The sequence below is a fragment of the Helianthus annuus genome, chromosome 13 (genome assembly GCF_002127325.2).
Source record: "Helianthus annuus cultivar XRQ/B chromosome 13, HanXRQr2.0-SUNRISE, whole genome shotgun sequence".
Classification (NCBI taxonomy): Eukaryota; Viridiplantae; Streptophyta; class Magnoliopsida; order Asterales; family Asteraceae; genus Helianthus; species Helianthus annuus.
Genome location: NC_035445.2, coordinates 59,567,527 through 59,587,343, shown reverse-complemented (window position 1 = coordinate 59,587,343; position 19,817 = coordinate 59,567,527). Strand labels below are relative to the sequence as shown.

The 19,817-nt window shown below is 38.1% G+C and overlaps 1 protein-coding gene and 1 long non-coding RNA gene across 6 annotated transcripts; one reads left to right on the top strand and one right to left on the bottom strand.

Moving 5' to 3' along the window:
* Window positions 1–15,053: 15,053 nt before the first annotated feature.
* LOC110902744 lies at window positions 15,054–17,267 on the bottom strand. Of its 5 annotated transcripts, none has more exons than XR_002571385.2 (7): window positions 17,006–17,267; window positions 16,365–16,920; window positions 16,163–16,282; window positions 15,886–15,997; window positions 15,703–15,787; window positions 15,540–15,622; window positions 15,054–15,315 (listed from the first exon to the last, which is right to left on the bottom strand). It is a non-coding gene; the product is annotated as an uncharacterized LOC110902744 (long non-coding RNA). The 5 variants fall into 5 exon arrangements; XR_002571387.2 differs by having other exon boundaries at window positions 16,365–16,502; XR_002571386.2 differs by having other exon boundaries at window positions 16,148–16,282; window positions 16,365–17,267.
* Window positions 17,268–19,127: 1,860 nt separating this feature from the next.
* On the top strand, window positions 19,128–19,503 carry LOC110902745. Its single transcript, XM_022149173.2, has one exon. It carries the CDS (start codon window positions 19,194–19,196, stop codon window positions 19,404–19,406), a length of 213 nt encoding a protein of 70 aa, XP_022004865.2. The 5' UTR covers window positions 19,128–19,193; the 3' UTR covers window positions 19,407–19,503.
* The last annotated feature ends 314 nt before the right edge of the window (window positions 19,504–19,817 follow it).

The window sequence follows — 19,817 nt, the reverse complement described above, 5'->3', positions numbered from 1 at the left end:
GCCTCAATTGTACCTGTTTTACCACTAAACACCATACCAAGCAATACCAAACATCCTAAATTACCATAGTTAATCATCCAAACCATAAAGTAAAAGAAAAATAAAGCAGAAAATAAAAAGTAGTCAAGGAAAGTAAATTGTCTAACACTCGGCACGCAGGCCAGAAATTGTTTTGATAAATAAAAGGGACCTTAACCTGTGGGCTCGCCATCAACCCGCTCCTGCTCCTCCTCCAACCTCCCAGTCCATATCCTCATCGCTGTCATCACCTCCGTCCCCATGACCCGCCATATACTCCCGGATGTTCCCGATGTCATCTTGTATATCGGTGATGTTTCGTTCGATAGCTCCGACCCGGTGGTATGTATTGTTGTCAAGGTTGTAGGTGTTCCTGGTGCACATGAGGTTTTCCTGCAAAAGATCATGTAAACTTTGAAGGTTTGGAAAACCGCCTCCTTGGGAGGAGGATTGACCCGGATCACCATGGGGTTGATATTGGTAGTGAGGAGGTGGAGCGTGAAGGACTAGTGCTTCTTGTGGGTTCCATGCATGGCCTTGCATCCTTTGAAAGCTCACTGATCCATCTTCCACCTCATAAATTAGGTTCATGGCGCGGCAAATGTGATAATCAACTCGTCCCGACCATGGGCTCCTTTCAAAGGACCTAGGAATGCGCGTGAAGTGCTTGAAGAGGCGGTACACCCATCCCCTAAAGAAGATAGGGGTTGGTGCACGAGCAAGACAGTTCAGATGCATGTTTCGAAGCAGGAGATATGGAACATGGAGGGCCCTCCGGTTGTGGATGCAGTGAAGGAATACCAAATCTTTCAACCCAACAACCCCGCTACTGTCATGTCTTTGGTTGAGAGAGTAAGTGAGGAGCCTATGAATGTAGCGATAAAGCGGATCCCTCAGCTTAGTACTCTTTGTGCTGTTGGGATTGTAGTGTCCTTCACCGATTTGGGCCCATGCGGCTTGGCCCTCATTTTCATCCAAATCTCGTAATCCCCCGGTGTTTTCCTCGTTTCCCGAATCTTCTTCCGAATACAGTCCCACTATTGCTCCGAATTGTGCCATAGAGATCGAGTACATTGTCCCACCACATCGAAATGCAACCCCCTCATTGTCGAACGAGTCACACCTGGAAGTGAAGGTAAAAGTACTATAGAACTCCATGGTGCATCGATGCACCGACCGAAGCCGAGTGGTCAAGGCAACCCTTAGTGGTCCGGTAACCAGGTTGTTGAAATGGTCGAGCTGGTTCACCAAGGTTAATAGGTCCGTGCACGCTTGCCTTGGGTACTCTTCGGGTCTTGTTTGAAGTATCTCGTATCTTGCCCTAGCATCGAGCACATTCGCATTAAATCTTGTGAACTTCGACATCTGAAAGAATACACCAAAAGTTAGCATGAAACAGTGAAATTTTCGAAAGAAACTGCAAACAGTGAGCTGGACACGGCCCCGTATTCAGCGGGCACGACCCCGTGTCCAGGCGTCTGTTACTCAAAAACTTCATTTTTCGACCCGGTCCCGAAAATCTGAAAATTTTTGGCCAAGTAGGTGCGGTTTCCCCCGAAAATAAAACCCCAAGTGCCGTTTTTCCCAAAACAACCCGTTTACCCCTTCAATTTTATCTTTTTCGGTTCAAAAACAAGGGTTTGAGGTTTCTGTGAGAAATCGGGCAAATCTATCAACAATACTAGTGTATTTACTTCCCATTACTCTAATCTAAACTAATACTAACAGATTATATCAAAAATTTGAGGTTCGATCCGGGTGAACTTCAAGAACCCAAGATTTTCCCCAAATTTTTGATGTTTAACTACATGCAAGTCACTAATCTAAATGCTAATGATGATAGAATCATACCTTGATGTTGTTAGATCTAGAGGTAACGTCGAAATCTGCAGAAAATCGCCTCGGACCAGAGCTTTTTCGGGGAAACGGGGCGTGTGGAATGATGTAACTGTTATGAAAAGAGGGTTTTATCCCGACAGTTGCGTCGACACGGCCCCGTGTCCAGCGAACACGGCCCCATGCCGAGCAAAGTTTTTGAATTTTTTTTTAGGTGTGCTCGTGTGAGTGCCCGTTTTTCCCGAAAACATGGTTAGGAGACTTACCGGTTTCGATGTATACTCACTTGTTCGTAACATACCAGGTATGATGTGGATGCTTTTTACTCATTGACCGTTTGAAGCAAGATCTCTTCTTCCTCCTCCTCAATGGATCCTCGATAGAGTTTCAGCCGTTGGCCATTGACTTTAAATGGAATCCCATTTCGAGCTTCAATTTCTACTGCACCGTGAGGAAAAATATGGGTGATGGAAAAAGGTCCTGACCACCTAGATTTTAGTTTACCCGGAAATAATCGAAGTCGAGAATTAAACAACAGAACTTGGTCTCCTACTTGAAATTCATTAGGTTTAATATATTTGTCGTGTAAATTTTTCATTCTTTCCTTATAAATTTCAGAGTTAGAGTATGCAAAATTCCTTAGTTCGTCTAATTCATTTATTTGACAGAATCGATTTTTACCTACAGTCTCTAAGTCTAGGTTTACACTTTTTATTGCCCAGTAGGCTCTGTGAGCTATTTCTACTAGCAAATGACAACTTTTTCCATAGACGAGCTTATACGGGGTTGTGCCTATGGTGGTTTTATAAGCAGTTCGAAAAGCCCATAAAGCATCATCTAATTTATCAGCCCATTCCTTTTTATTTAATCCTACGGTTTTTTCAAGTATTCGTTTTAAACCTCTGTTAGTCACTTCGGCTTGTCCATTTGTTTGAGGGTGATATGCTGTTGAGACCCGGTGATATACCCCGTATCTTGTTAAGATTTTTTCCAGTTGATGATTGCAAAAATGGGTACCCCTATCACTTATCAAAGCTTTTGGTGTTCCAAAACAAGAGAATATTTTTTTTAGAAATTTTACCACTACCCTTCCATCGTTTGTTGGAAGAGCTTCGGCCTTGGCCTATTTAGACAAGTAATCAACCGCCACAAGTATATATTTGCTTCCTTTTGATGGTGGGAAGGGTCCCATGAAATCGAGTCCCCACACATCAAAAATTTCACAAACGAGAATGCCATTTTGAGGCATTTCGTTTTTGGAAGAAATATTACCTGATCTTTGGCAAGCATCACATGTCTATACAAGATCTTGCGCATCTTTGTAAATGGTTGGCCAATAAAATCCTGAATCAAATACCTTTCTTGCGGTACTAGTGGCACCATGATGTCCTCCATATGGACCTTCATGACAATGGCGGAGAATTCTTCGTGCTTCGCCACCATGGACACACCTTCGGATGAGTTGGTCAGCACACATTTTGAAAAGATAAGGGTCTTCCCAAAAGTAATGCTTTACATCGGCAAATAATTTCTTTCTTTGATGATGTGGCCATCCTTTGGTGACTATACCGCTAGCTAAGTAATTAGCGTAGTCGGCATACCATGGTTCTTGTCTGCTTTCCACCATTTCCAAGGATTCAGTGGGAAATTTTTCGTTGATCTGTTCGTCCCTGGTTGCCTCCAAAGCTGGGTCTTCTAGGCGTGAAAGATGATCTGCAGCAGTGTTTTCTGCTCCTCTTTTGTCTTTGATTTCAATATCAAATTCTTGGAGGAGTAGAATCCATCTGATCAAACGGGGTTTGGCGTCTTGTTTCTTGAAGAGGTATCGGATAGCTGCATGATCTGTATAGACTACAGTTTTAGAAAGAACAAGGTAAGAACGGAATTTATCAAAAGCAAATACCACAGCTAGTAATTCTTTTTCAGTAGTTGTGTAATTTTCTTATGCATCGTTAAGTGTTTTACTAGCATAATAAATTCGGTGGAAATGCTTTTCTTTTCTTTGTCCCAAGACTGCTCCAACAGCAAAGTCACTTGCATCACACATGATTTCGAAAGGAAATTTCCAATCAGGTGCTATCATGATAGGTGCATTGACTAGCATTTCCTTGAGGGTTAGAAACGCTTGATTGCACTCCTTGTCAAAGATGAAAGGTGCATCTTTTTCAAGTAATTTTGTTAGAGGTCTTGAGATTTTTGAAAAGTCCTTAATAAACCTTCTATAAAATCCGGCATGCCCTAGGAAACTTCTGATTGCTCTAACGGAGGAAGGTGGAGGTAATCGAGAAATAGTGTCTACTTTTGCTCGATCAACTTCCATTCCTTCGCTCGAGATTTTGTGACCGAGTACTATTCCCTCTGTTACCATGAAATGGCATTTTTCCCAGTTAAGGGCGAGGTTAGTTTCCTCACATCGGGATAGCATTCGTTCAAGGTTATCGAGGCATTGGTCATATGAATCTCCAAAGATAGAAAAGTCGTCCATGAAGACTTCCATTGTCTTTTCTATCATGACATGGAAAATGGCCACCATACAACGTTGGAATGTTGCCGGTGCATTACATAGACCAAACGGCATGCGTCGATAGGCGAAAGTTCCGTAGGGGCATGTGAAAGTCGTCTTTTCTTGGTCTTCAGGTGCTATCGGAATTTGAAAATAACCTGAAAAACCATACAAGAAATAGTAAAATTTATGACCGGATTGTTGTTCTAACATTTGATCAATGAAGGGCAAAGAAAAGTGATCTTTCCTCGTTGCTTCATTTAATCGTCTATAGTCTATACAAACTCTCCATCCTGTGATGGTTCTTGTTGGTATTAATTCATTTTTTTATTAGTTATTACCGTCATACCTCCTTTCTTCGGGACTACTTGGACGGGACTTACCCATGGACTATCGGAGATATGATAGATTAGCCCGGCGTCAAGTAGTTTGATGACTTCATTTTTAACCACTTCTTGCACATTGGGATTTACTCTACGTTGTGGTTGTATTACTGTTTTGTAGTCATCATTCATTAAAATTTTGTGCGTACACATGGAAGGATTTATTCCTTTAATATCTACAAGCTTCCAAGCAATCGCATTTTTGTGTTTTTTAAGAAGATTAACTAATTTTTCCTTTTCTACGCTACTTAATTTAGACGAAATAATTACAGGTAAATTACCATCTTTGTCTAGAAAAGCATATTCCAAACCTTTCGGAAGTTCTTTGAGCTCAAGGGGTGGGTCTTTAAGAAACACCTTTTTTTGTGGCTCATCAAGATCAAGAACTTTAAAAGTTTGTTCTATGGCGACCTCTTCTTCAACAAAGTGGTCAACTTCTTCAGTTGTATCGGGTGGCTCATCTTCATCTTCAATTAGGGGGTCATTATTGCCAAAAGGATATTTCATTGAACGCTCAAGATCTATGCTCCTTTTGAATGCCCCTAACTGAAGAGGTAGATTGTTAAATTTCCGGTTTTTCAAAGCTTCATGAGTTTTTACAAAAGGTTTTCCCAAGATAAGAGGAGCGTCATCGAGGATGACAAAGTCGGTTGGAATAACCATTTGATTTGTTTGAACCAAGACATCCTCAACTACACCGATGGATTTTATTACTTTCCGATTGGATAGAAAAATGGGTATTTGAAGTGGAGCAAAATCACTAATACTTAATTTTTCAAAAATGTAATTAGGCATTATGTTAACACAAAGATCTTTATCAATGGTGACATTACTAATAAATGAATTTTGAAAAAAACACGGAACCGGTGTAATGTTAATTTCAAAAGGATCTTCTTTTATTAGTGAAGTTTGATCATTAGTTAACTTAACACTTACCATTTCCTCGATTTTAGTATTAGTGTTTAACTCTTTTAAAAACTTAGCATGAGTGGTTACTAAACAATGATTTTCAAAAGAAGGTGACAAGAGATTAATTTCTTCAAAATTAGACTCTTCTTGAACTTTGACGTTATCGGCCTCACCTTTTTCGTTGTTTAGCTCATGTGTCGGTTTTTCACTTATTTGTTCTTCCATTTTTAACCCCTCGATTACCGTTTCTTTTTTTTAATTCTTCTCTTGCGCGGGACTCCTCTTCCCTTGCGCGAGATTCTTTTATGCATCTTTCGATAAATTTGAGTTTTTCTATTATCCTATTGGCTATGTCGGTGATAGAGTAAGGATCGGGATCCTCATGGCTTGAATCCGGTTGTTCAATCCTTGGTTCCTCATAATACCCATATGAAGTAGATGGTTCATACCATTGTTCTTCATGATAAGCATATGATGGATAAGGGTCGAAATTTTGTTCTTCATAGTACTCATATGAGGTGGGTTGTTCACGCCATGGTTCCTCATTATAAGCGTATGAAGGTGGAGGCTCATATCTTGACTCTTCAAAGTATGAGTATGAAGGCTCATATCTTGGTTCATCAAAATACGAGTATGATGGAGAAGGTTCATACCTTTGGTCTTCATAGGATGTGTATGAAGTTGATGGCTCGTACCTGGGCTCCTCATAATGGTTGTAAGAAGTGGATGGTTGAAACAAGTTACAATATTGTACCGAGTGCGGGTTACCACAATTAGTGTAATAGTCTCTCATATAGTCATCCTCCTCGTAGGTGTAGTTATAGCCTCCTGAGTATTGATCCATAAGAATCACTCAACAGACCACAACTGAGTCTCGGGACCAGAAAACAAAAACAAAGACGGAAACAGAAGGCTGGACACGGCCCCGTGTTCAGTGGACATGACCCCGTGTTCAGTGGACACGACCCCGTGTTCATGGTCTGTATCTGGGCGTTTTAATTAAAGTCACTGGTCTCGTTGAGCACGGGGGCGTGTTCAATGAGCACAGCCCCGTGTTCAGACTCTGTATCTGGATATCTAACTAAAAATATGCAGCACGGGGGCGTGTTCAGTGGACACGGCCCCGTGTTCAGGCTACTGTCAATGCAAACTAAACTAAAATGCAGGAAAATGTGTGCGCGTTTTAAAAAGGTTTTGAAAAACTGATTAGGCCGTCGATTTTAAGCTTTCTTAAAATCCTTGTGTCCTGGCAACGGCGCCAAAAACTTGATGTGCGTGTAGTGTAATATATTTTTGGTATATATTTTAAGCCCTTTTTACACTTTTTAGCCAAGTTTTAAATTTATAAAACACGATATTTACTAACACTAAACACACATATGGGCAAGTGCACCCATCGTTGACGTAGTATAGTGTTGGTAAGATACCGAGGTCATCCAAGGACACGAGAGCTTTTAGTACCGGTTTATCCTCAACGTCTAATCAAATCAAAATGTTAGAAAAGATTTTTTTAAACTAAGAAAATAAAACTAACTAAATGCTGAAAAATAAAAATAAAAAAAACAGATAGACAAGATGAATCACTTGGATCCGACTCGTGTATTAGTATAACCTTTGATTATTTTCGCACTTTTGCACTTGTTTAAGAGATTATCTTAGTTATTGTAGTAGGCCCCTCTTTTGGAAGCGACGTTACCCTCAACCCAGTAGTTTGAGTCAGCAAGGATACAATCCTAAAGGGTCGGATTATTGAAAGATAATGAATTAAGTTATTAATGCAAATTATGGTAGGCCCCTCTTTTGGAGGTGACGTTACCCTCGACTAAGTAGTCTGAGTCAGCAGGGAAACAGTCCTAAATAGCCGGGTTATAGTATTAATAGTAGTTAACTTATGAGGGGGTCAAAGAGTTTGGATCCCCGCCATCCAATACCTTTGGGTATTGAAGGAGATCCTACTAAATTTGACCCAGGTCCCTTGCAGGACCTTTAAACGCTGAACAAGGGCAAGACCCTTACCAAACCATTCCCTTAACCCCCGACCAAGTAGCCAACATACCTCCGTATAGATCGTGGAGATATGAATGGTGAAAATCTTTTATTTATATAGACGGTAAAATAATGCCAAGACACCACGGACAAACGATAAGGAAAAGTCACCTTCAACATAAGCAACTAGTTATTAAAGTCATTAATACAAAACCAAATAAAAAGTGCAAAAGATTAAAAATAAAAAGTATTATACTAAACACTTGTCTTCACCAAGTGATGTAAGAGACTTAGGCAAACATGGCCTTGATTGTCAAGAACTCTTACGATCAATCTTGGACCCAAGACGACTCACACACTCTATGATGGACAATGGATGATGGTGGTGGATGATGGTGTTGTGATGGTGGTGGGTGGTGGATGAAGTGTGAGAGAGGTGGTGTGCCAAGGGATGAGTTGCAATGAAGCCAAGCACTCCTATTTATAGGCTGAACAGAGGCCTGGGCACGGCCCCGTGCCCATCTGACATTATCTCTCCTCATTAATTGTAATTCGCAATTACAATTAATGCGCCTGCAGTACTTTGGGCACGCCCCCGTGGTGAGCAATAGAAGCTTCTACAGGTTTGTCTTTTCTGCTGCTTCTTGGGCACGGCCCCGTGCTCGCTGAGCACGGGGCGTGTTCAGTCTTCTGCCTTCTTTGTTTTGCTTGGGAGGATGCTGTCGAGGGGTCGGGCAATCCACTTTTGTTCCTTTTCTTGTATTTATGTTAGATTTAGCTGCCTTTTTGCTTCTTTTGTTAATTTGAGCTCATTTAATCCTGAAAATACAAAAGGAAGACAAAAACACACTTTTTCCAACATTAGTACTTAAAAAGGGTTAGTTTTATGCCTCATTTGACGTAATTTATATGTTGCATTTTACACACATCAAGCTCCACGAGCTTCGACAAAATTGTTATAATTTCCATAGATGTCGAATAATACAATGAAAGGGTTGTAGCTTGGCTCATGCCATAGTATCCCTTGGAATAAGACAAATATCAAACGACAGAGTTTAATGTAATCATCTCCGATAACTAAGATAAGGTAAGGTGTCATAGACACCAAAGAACCAGCCCATGTACAAGAATTTCGAGAATGTTGAGGAAAAATCCTCCATGAGTGGCTAACGAGTTTTGTTTGCTTTCGATGACTAGTCTCAGACGACTCGTGTTATAGATCGAATGTTAAGTGCAAACAATACGTGTAGTCTTCCTGTATCGTAGAGTGTTATAGTAACCATTCCGCTTAGTGTTCTACTAGATAGAAATTTGAACAACTTAAGAATTTTGAATGGATTAGTCATCATTAGCTTGACCCACAGAGCCCACCAGGATTTCCATACACTACAAGTTGTCATTACGTGGGCCCCGTAATAATAAGTTGTCTTGTATGGTCACCCTAGCATTCTCCTGTTCAAGCAACCGACCAGTCAAAGAGAGGACACTATTGTCTATATACCTTCAACATAGGAGGGACCTTCATAATGGTCCACGTGCTAACGCCCATTGTCATTATTCGTGGAAGGGCACAACGTTAGCCGAAATAGAAGTAGAGAGAATCCGCTATAATACAACTGGAGGGGCACCTTTAAGATGAGTACTTCATCTTCCTTGTCTGGACAAGAGTGTCATCAATTACGATTAGTATGAGCCTCAGGGACCTCGTCCCATTAATAGAGTTGTTGTCCAAGGCCGCCACCTCCGCCTCGTCGCCACTACCGAAGCCCTGCATATACCACCCGAGGGTAAACAACCATCTTCCATGGGATCAATGCTTTAGGGTCTCTCTTAGGGACCACGTCCGCCATAAGCTTCGTAATAGCCGCGAGGTCATCATTCTCTTTGCGTGAGCCAAGTGTAATAATAAAATTCGTAGTCGAAGGTACTTTCATTCTTGGCAAAATATTCCGTACAACACATATATAAATACATTATATATATAATCACTAAATCTCATGTTGTTTTGTTCTCATATTTCACATGTAATCCTTATGTTTTCAAGTCTATCCTTATAGACTACCCATGTATTGATTCTCATCCGTTACTTATGATTGAGCCTGCGTGATAGATCCTCATGTTATAGTGACACAACGAAAACCTTTTGTCATTTTTGTCATACTTTTGAAATCACTTTTGTAATGTTATCGACTTTGTTTTCATGTGAGAGCCCTTCGGTGATTGTAGACCAAACTTTAATAAAAGTTTTTCCCCGGTTCACTACAATTGGAGCTCTGATACCAATCTGTCACACCCTGCTAGTAGCGGAAGTGTATTGTGTGTGACGTAAGAAAGGTAATCATTGCATCCCAACGAGTAAACATAATAAACCACAACGATGCCATAGATATAGTGTTTTCAACAAAAGATTACAAGTTTTTCCAACATAGTTTCCAAGTTTCAACAACGTTTGACATAGCATAGTTATAAGTCATTTTACACATAACAAAAGATAGTTTTTGACATAAAACGTAGAGAGGTTTTGTCCCCTATATACCCGTACGAAGTTGGGATATAAAAGACAAACCCTCCAAAAGTGGTCATCGTTGTCATTGAATTTCCCATTTCCCATAGTGTATCACCGGCTCAAGACCTGTTTCCTGAAATACATGTAGTTTTAAAAAGTCAACAAAAAGTTGAGCGAGTTCATGCAGTATTTGTTATCATATGAAATCTCATAAATGTTATCTTGTAATCATGGTATGTTCTGATTCATACATGGAGTCTGTCAAGGATCTATCAGTGGGTAGCGAGCCCCCTAACATAATGTACCATAAGTAAATAACCAAACCGAGAACACTTTGTTATCATTTGGGATCACAAAAGCACTCCACGGTTAACAACTAGGAGTGGGGCGTGCCTCAAGCCCAATAGATCTACACCTTTTGCACCTTGGTCACTATGTGATTAATGGTTACTAATGTTATCATCCTACTTATGTACATTGGTCATGTTATCTTCCACTCTGTAACTAACATACCAATAGTTTCAACATGTATTTCCCCTCGATGTTTTTGAAAACAAAACATTGAAATCAGTGAAAGGAGGGACATGAACTCACAAGTTTGTGTTTCGTGTATTATGATATCGAAGTGAGCGTCCGTACGTGTCAATAACCTACATGTGTACTAATCTCGTTAGACACTAGGTCTTTCGGACCTCGTACAAGTTGTTCATCTTGAATTCTTTATTATGTTCTAGTTTGTCATTTTTGGAACAACTTTGTATTTTAGAGCGTTGATAGTTTACTCGCTCGATTGTTATCTGTATACATGTATTCTATTCGTATTGAATTCATAAGCGTATTCATGTATTCTATGTGTATTGACTTATGTGTGATCGGCTTCGTTCTTCACACGTCCTCGTGCAGTGCACGCATGCCATTGAGCCTTTGCTCATGTCATTGGGTCGAGCCCATGTCATCTATGTTATTGTATCTAACCCATGTTTTAATGTTATTGGGCCGAGCCCATGTCATTGGGCCGAGCCCATGTTATCTATGTTATTGGGCCTAACCTATGTTATCTATGTTATTGGGCCGAGCCCATGTTATATTGCCAGTGGGCCGTAGCCCATGTATTAAGGAATTTGGGCCTAGCCCATTACTAACTTTGATAGGCCCAATTCTAACTTTATGAGTCCATTAACATAATCTTGCAATTTTTACCAAAATGTTACCAAGTAGCAAACTTTAAATAAGTTCCTTTTTCCTATGAAAAATACTTGGTAATTTTTATAGTTTTCGACTTTCCAGATTCTTGTTATAGGTCGCTTACATATATGCTCGTTTAAATGTCCAAAATATGTTATTTTAGACTCGACTTTGTAGTAACTTGTTTACGGTGTCGATACGCCCAAATTGTCGTCTTCAAGTGTTATGTATTTCCATTTCGGCCATTTTATTTAATTGTCCGATTTTACTAGCATTTCTTGGACCATGTAGGAACATGTTTATGTATTTGTTTTGATCACCCTATAGGTATCTAATACATACACATATATAGCACACATTACATGCACTTAGCAAATTTCCAAAAATATATGATTTTTCTTACCAAAAATTATATTTACACATTGTTATATTTTTACCCATTTATTTTTGTAAAAATATAAGTTTAAGTTCATAAGAACTTCTTGAATATTTAAACCTTAAATATTCTCATCAAAGTTTCCATAATGACGTTTAAGACCACTAATCGCGTTTAACATTGTTAATCACCCTTTAATCCCCTTTTTAATCGCGATTAGATTTTTAGAAAAATTCGCCATAGTTTCCCCTAAAACTATGACGTTCCCCACGTTATAAAAACGCGTTTAAATCCTGTTTAACCCATAATCATAATCAATTCTCCAATCAATTTTCAATACCTCAACTTTACTTACATGTTTATATGTTAACATAACTTCCACATTTCATGAACTTTCATAATACACTTTTTATACATAAAAAGTTAGACTTTTTAAGGTAATTTTCATAATAAACAAGCTGTTTAATTTATCTTGTAAAAACAAAGTTCACTAAACTTCCCAAAATTAAGTTTTAAACCCATTTAAACCCTTGTTTCTTTATGTAATCCAAAAATTATATGATTAGTTCATGAAATGAGTATGATGATCTTTCTTGATTTAAACATAACCATGTTTAAATCACATATTTATGTTCATCATGATAAGATGAACACAAATATAAAATACTACATGAAACTAACAACATTATCATCATAAACATAAACTTTAACTCACTAATATTAACATGATTAATATAAACATCATAATCAAACAAGCAAGTAAACACAAATATACTAAATAAACACATAATATAGTTATATTTAGTGTTCATTAACTTTGAGATTAGAGTTTTAGTTTATGTTCATCTTTTATATCAAGATAATCAACTTGTACAATAATAATCTACTAATAATATGGATCATAAATATGGTGTTTAGTAGACTTACAAAGTGCACAAGCTAGATTAGATAATAAGAAGAAGATTAAGCTCCAAATGTGCTTCTAATGATCCTCCATACTTAAACCATGTTTAGATGATGTTGAAAAGCCTTGAAATGAAGATTTTAGGGTGTTTAATGAAAGTTTAATGTGGATTCTTGGGTGGTTTTTGGCTGCCGTGAATATGGGGTCTCAAGGGAAAGTTTTTGGTTTTTCAATTTTGAGAAAGAAAGATAGTGGTAAGATATTTTAAGTATGGTGCAATGATGATATAGATTTCTAATTTCAACAACAACCATAACTTGTGTCATGCCGTATTACTTACAAGTTTACACAAGTATGGTGAGGCCATGGGCCCACCAAAACCGTAAGTAATGAGGGGGGGGGGGGTATGATATGATTTTTTTTTAATTGATTAAAGGGGTAGATATTTTAGTAATTAAGAGGTGTAGGGTGATTAGGGTTCTAAGTACATTATTAGTGGGGTAATTAGTGGTTCGGAACCAAAATATTTATTAACTAGTTTACTAAACTAGTAAAAATAGTGTTTAACTAGTTTAAACGGTTCCCGGTTAAGCGCCGGTTCACCTACGATGCTTTTATGTCGTACCGACAAGGATTTTTCCGTAAGTTGTTTTCTTGCATCCGAAAGATGTATGAAGTGATTCCGAGTCCCAAATATAGCTTAACTAGCTCGCCAGATTCTTCGTTTGCTTATTTCGTGACCAAAAATGTCGCCTACTAGTTCGTCGAGTCGCTAACGGACTAGTTTAGTGCATAGCGACGTAACGCCGGAAACTTGTGATTATGAACATTCCGTTGATATCATCTTATTGTTTTAGTATGATTTTCATCAATTGACATTATTCCGAAGTCCCGGAAATGCTTTGTTATAGGTTCGGACGCGCTAAAAATGTTATATTTTTAAGCCGAAACGGACGTTTTTGAGGTTAGGGCGTTATACCGGAAAGTCTTGTTTCTTTGCAAGATGTGTTTTCATAATAATGTTTTCTTATATAAATGGACTCAGTTATGTTATCCGAGTGTCGTTTTTTAGTGTTTCGGTCTGATTTCACGGTTTGCTGGCATGAATAGTATAACCGTGAATAGTGCACACAGCACTTCTACCAACACTTTTAGGACATTGTTTGTTTGGTTCCGCATTACGAGGAAAACCCACATATGTTTTAGCATTGTTTCCTTGTCCTAACCTTGTTATCCAATTAACGACACTGTTACGTAATTAAATTACGCTAAATGCATTAGATTATGTAAATAAAATAGTGATTAGTTTGTACGGAATTACCAGTTATTTGCCAGTTGTCACAAGCACCACCCTCCCCATCCTCCTTGTTACGAGTCACGGTGTGTTTTCCTTGTGCGGGAGACAGATCAGCGGACGATCCAGCCACCGATCCTCGGAAAGAATGGATTAACCCTACTTGACGAGACCAGTGAATTAACCTCCCTTGGTTAACCACTGTTTCATCATGTATATACATGTATTATACTGTTAATAGTGGCTAATAGAACAGTACGACTCCTTCAAAAGATATCCGGTGTGAATAGCTTTGAGCCTGCGAGGTTTAAAACTAAAAAACCGTAATCGCACGCTTGGACAGAAATGTAAATTTGTGACTTTTTGGTGATGAAAACTGGCAGCGGCGGAATCCGCGGTTGTAATTACGGTGTAGCACGATAAATACAGGGACAGTAGTTTTCGGTGATGAAAACTGGCACAGCGGTTGTGATTCCGGCATTGCACGATAAAAACAGAGACGGTGCCGCATATACAAGGGGTGTGGCGTGTGTGAAAAATTTGTTGTTCCTATTCGAATGATTGAATGACTATTTAAATATAGATTCAATTAAGATTGATTTAATGAATGATGACTATTTAAATATAGATTAAATTAAGATTGATTTAATAGAATTTATGGTTCTCTGGCCGTTTGCATTCTACGACGATGGAGTATGAAAAGGTCTGTAACAGTTAATCTCCCTTTTGTATTTAGGAGCAGCTATTAATAGCTAACAATTAATTTTACCCATTATTCACCTGTATTAATTCATTTAATTAACTTTTCATTTCATTAATTTTTTGGATAAAATATGGTGTAAAAAAAGACAAATTTACCCTTCAAACATATTTAATACATGCATTGTGTGTTGTATAAGGAGCATTTCTACTTGTATCTCTTAATTTTTAAAAAGTCCTTGTGAGAAAAAGACAAATTTAGCCTAAAAAGATAATAAATTCATGCATTGTGTTTTGTATACTAAGCATTTCTACTTGTTCCTCTTAAATTTTAAGAAGTCCTTATAGGAAATGCTTTATAATATAGTATACAGATGTGTTTTGTATACTAAGCATTTCTACTTGTTCCTCTTAAATTTTAAGAAGTCATTATAGGAAATGCTTTATAATATAGTATAGACTAGATTTTTGCCCGCGCCGCGCGTTGCGGCGGCGACATCACGTCAAATAAACCAAAAAATACCTTGAAGTGACACCTGCGATCCCATCCTAGCTTTGCAAGCTGATTCTAGAACCACATAACCGAAAAGAAACATAAACGCGAAACAACTTCCATATCATCTGTTGCAATCAATGCGACCGGCATCATCATCAAGCACAAAAGAAACATCAACAACCGTCTACGCCTTGTTCATCAGCATCCCTACCAACTTAACCTGATTTCAACACCAACAAACTTTATCACTAACTTCACTAACTGATCAAACAAATTCACACTTTCTAATAAACAATTAAAACATATTCATAGTGCTAAAATATCTTAAATATGTCTTCCATTTAGCTCGCTCTATAGTTAAGATCATGCATGAGGTGTTTGGTATTATTCTTAAACAATTAATTATTTAATTATTACTGGCTTACAGCTTCGAATCTGGATTACCTGACATACGCAACAACGTTCAACATAGAGCTGACCCATTTCAACCACATATCGTTTCCGCTTGAGATGCTTTAAAATTGTTTCTGCGGTCAATCCAGTGTTCACATTTCCATTACGTTCTTCTATTAATTAACACTCAAACTAATAGTTGGGTATATATTACCATTTGGACTGTTTGTCATCAGAAACAGATTAACCTTGCCTGCTGCTGGGCTCTCTCTGTCAAACACCACATACTGAAAATGTTCCTAATAAGTAGCCTAAGTGATCGGACTTCAAAGCTCTAATGCTGTGAAACATTTAACATATTAAAGTATGTGATTTATATGGCGTTAATCAAGGTTACCTAACACCAAGGCTTAGAGCCGCTTCCTGTCTTGTCATTGTTTGTTAGAAGCCCCTTTCATAGAATATGTGTGATCTAGGTCTGGGGGTCTACTCTTGAAAGAATGCCAGGCCTGAATTACATATTTACCAGCCATGATGAAACAAACAGAAGCATGAAATGATATATAACTACTTTTAGGTAAAAATGACAAATGATGAGTTTTAAAAAAGTATATAAAGTTAAAAATGACAAACAGAAGCATGAAATGATAGATGACTACTTTTAGGCAGCTCACATCGGCATTCTCCGGCGGATCCGTCGCCGTCGGCGAGCTCAATTCCTTCGAATTCTCCTCAGCCGCCGGCTGTAACCGCTCCTCCGCCGTCGATTTCTCCGATTCACCTCCATTTTCGAGCTAAAAACCGAAATCAATCCAATAACGAATCAATAAACATGAAATTGAACAAATTAAAGCAAAATATATAGCATTTTCGGACCTTTGGACGCTTCGGTGACGGATGATTCTGTTCAGATGTTGGAGATAAAACACATCCCAAATCAACCAATTCTAGGTGGATGGGCTAAAAACGCCACTTCTGATGCTACTTTTACCATTCCATAAAACTGTTCTTTGACTTTTAAGGTCAAACAATATTCAGCTTTCGTATGGGAAGTCGAAAGTATATAGGATTTACAATTGATATCTTATTGTTGGTTGGAAATTTGCAGTTTATTAAGAAAGTGCTGGTCTTTTTGCCGTTTAATTGTTAGTCTTAGAGTCCTTAGCCTTGTGTTCAAATTCATTATCACAAAAAAGCATTTAAGTACTGTTTACGATTTGCCTAACTGTAACAAATGTTGTATTATTTATCAACATGTAGGAGTAACGGAGGATGACAACTACAAGTACCAAAATCACCTCAAATACTCACAGAGGCATTTCATCGAACAATTGGTATGCACAAATTAAATCCAATGTAGTAACCTCATTTTCTTGTCAATTTATCCCCAAAACACATGTTATTACAATAATCATCGTGCAAATTATCATTCCTAGTTGATAACAATAAACATAAAATCTCAAATTCTGATAAAAAAAGTCAAATAAGTTGTCAGTTTTGTTAAAAAATAGACTTACAGATGGAGACAACGAAAACTGTTATGTTCACTACTTGACTGAACTCTGAAGATCAATCGTTCATCCCAAAGAACTCGAATTGATCTCCGCCCGTCGTCCTTCTTCCACAGCCGCCGTGCATCGCCACAAAGGAGGTGGTCGGCCAGTCTTCCAACTGGACGGAGTGCGGTGGAGATTGGAGCGGAGGAGGGTGGCGAGTAACTGCAGAAGAAGAAGATGATGATGATGATGATGATGATGATGATGAATTCGATGGGATGAAGGGTTGGACTTAGCAAAGGAAGAAAATGAATGATCTGGAAGAGAAGGTAGATAAAAGAGAAAGGAATAAGACAAATGAGGGGCAGACATGTCTTTTGGTGAGGTCACCGACATTTCACTTTAAGAGTATATAAATATAGATATTTACTTTTAATTTTTATATTAATATTAAAGAAATGGGACCATTTACATCATATAAATAACTAATATGTTTATGCATGGAGGTGTTGTACCCATGCTTAGGGGGCTTTTCAAAAAATAAAGTTGATATTACATTTTTAATCCAACTATTTGAATTTTTACTTTTAGTCCAAAAGTTTACATCTTTTCAATTTAACCTCACAACATTTTACTTTCAACTTTGGTCCCCTACACTTTTCATATGTGGCAAATTTTTCGTTTTACGTTTTATTCAAGATTTTGCGAGTTAACATGGTGCAACGTGCGTGTGTGGTTCAACGTTTTTACGTTTCGTTTTACGCTTCGTTCTAGATTTTGCGAGTTAACATGTCGCAACATGTGGGCGTGGTTCAACGTTTTTACGTTTCGTTTTACACTTCGTTCTAAATTTTCCGAGTTAACATGGCGCAATGTGCGTGTGTGGTTCAACATTTTTACGTCGTTTATTTTTTTCCCATTTGACAGGTTCGCCACAACACGCAGGTCCTAAATGAACTTAGTGGTTGGCAACTTCTGAATGCTGAATCAGTAAGAGGTCTGAACCATTAAGTGTTGAACTAGTAAGAGGTCTGAACCATTAAGAGCCAGTATAATGCTTAACCATTCAGAGGAAAATGTCTGACCAGTTCAGATTAGAGGTCTTAACCATTCAGACTCGGTATAATACTTAACCATTCAGGGGCAAATGTCTGAACCATTCAGACATCTGCTCGCGAAACAAACAGTCTGAACCATTAAGTGCTGAACCAGTAAGAGGTCTGAACGATTAAGAGCCCTATTAAGAGGTAAACAAATGGCCCCTTAGTTATTATTTTCTAGATTTTACGTGTCGGTCGAATTTCTTTGCATTAACACACCCCGACTTTAATGTTAGTGGTTACTGACGATGGTATGACATTAGTGCTATTTGTCACGGTTTTACGCCCCAGCACAACGCGAGGGCCTTAATACTAGTTAGTTTTATTTAGGATTTTTTTTTAATTCTTTTATTTTTTTGTTAATATACTTTTTGGCCAATCATGACTTTATTTTTTGGACTTTCTCTTTGGGTTACCAATTGAATGACACTATCGTAGCAATACCGTAATGACTCGAATGGATACCTATCGAATTCCCGCAATTATACTAGTTAAAAAATATTTAACTTCTAAAATTTTGTTGTGTAGTTCATTAATCCAAAAAAGAAAGAGCTTTAACGCTTGGCTTTAGCTAGTTTCAAATCTTCATTTATGTGTTATTAACTATTTTTTAGTAGCTTAACTTATTTACATCTTAAGGCCATCCGGTTTACCCGATACTTCTCACTCATTACCACCTCAGCATCATATCATCACCTCCTTCATCATTCAACCTACGTCATGCCCCCATCATTCACTATTCACCTCTTTTCTATATTTTTTTAATTTAATATAACAACAAGCGGGATGGTGCGCACGCTCACGCTACATTTTTGCGGGATGTGGCCTCACGCAACCCCACGTAGGCTCCCCGCACCCCTCTCCCGCATGTATAACTAAACGCCTAATTAACAATAAGTTCTACTCATTTTCTATAAAATAATATGAATTGTCAAAGGACCAAAAATGTACATCTACAAACCTTGGTGAACACGAAAGCCCTGAATTGAACTTGGGGAATAAGACATTGAATGAACCCACCTCCAAGTTCACCATTAAATTATATTCAAAAATTCATATATATATATGGATATAAATCATCCAACCTGTATTCAAACACAGGATCTGAGATGGGTATAATAAGAAGCAGCTTCTCGTTCATGTTAGGCACGGGTTTCGGGATCTACGTTGCTCAGAACTACGACGTTCCCAACATTCACAAGCTTTACAAGACGGGTCTTGTGATGGTCAACCACTATGAACAGAATTATCGCAAGCCAAAGGCCACTGCCAATGATGATCATGATCATGATCATGATGATGGCCGACTTAACAGATCATGATTAGGGTTTTAATTTGTTTTTTTTTTTTTTTTCAATCTCTGTTTGGATGTTGTTTCTTGAAATTGCTTATGAATGAAAGGGGTTTGATTCGAAATTACTGTTTGAGTGAATTTCAAGTTTTGTCCTTTATCTTTAGGCCACTTTGCAAGTTTTGTCCTTTATGTTTAAATTTGACGAGTTTTGTCCTTTATGTTTAAAAATCAAGCACATTTTGTCCTTTATGCTTGATTTTTAAGGACAAAACGTGCTTGATTTTTTAAACATAAAGGACAAAACGTGTTTGATTTTTAAACATAAAGGGTAAAACGTGCTTGATTTTTAAACATAAAGGACAAAACTCGTCAAATTTAAACATAAAGGACAAAACTTGCAAAATGACCTAAAGATAAAGGACAAAACTTGAAATTCACT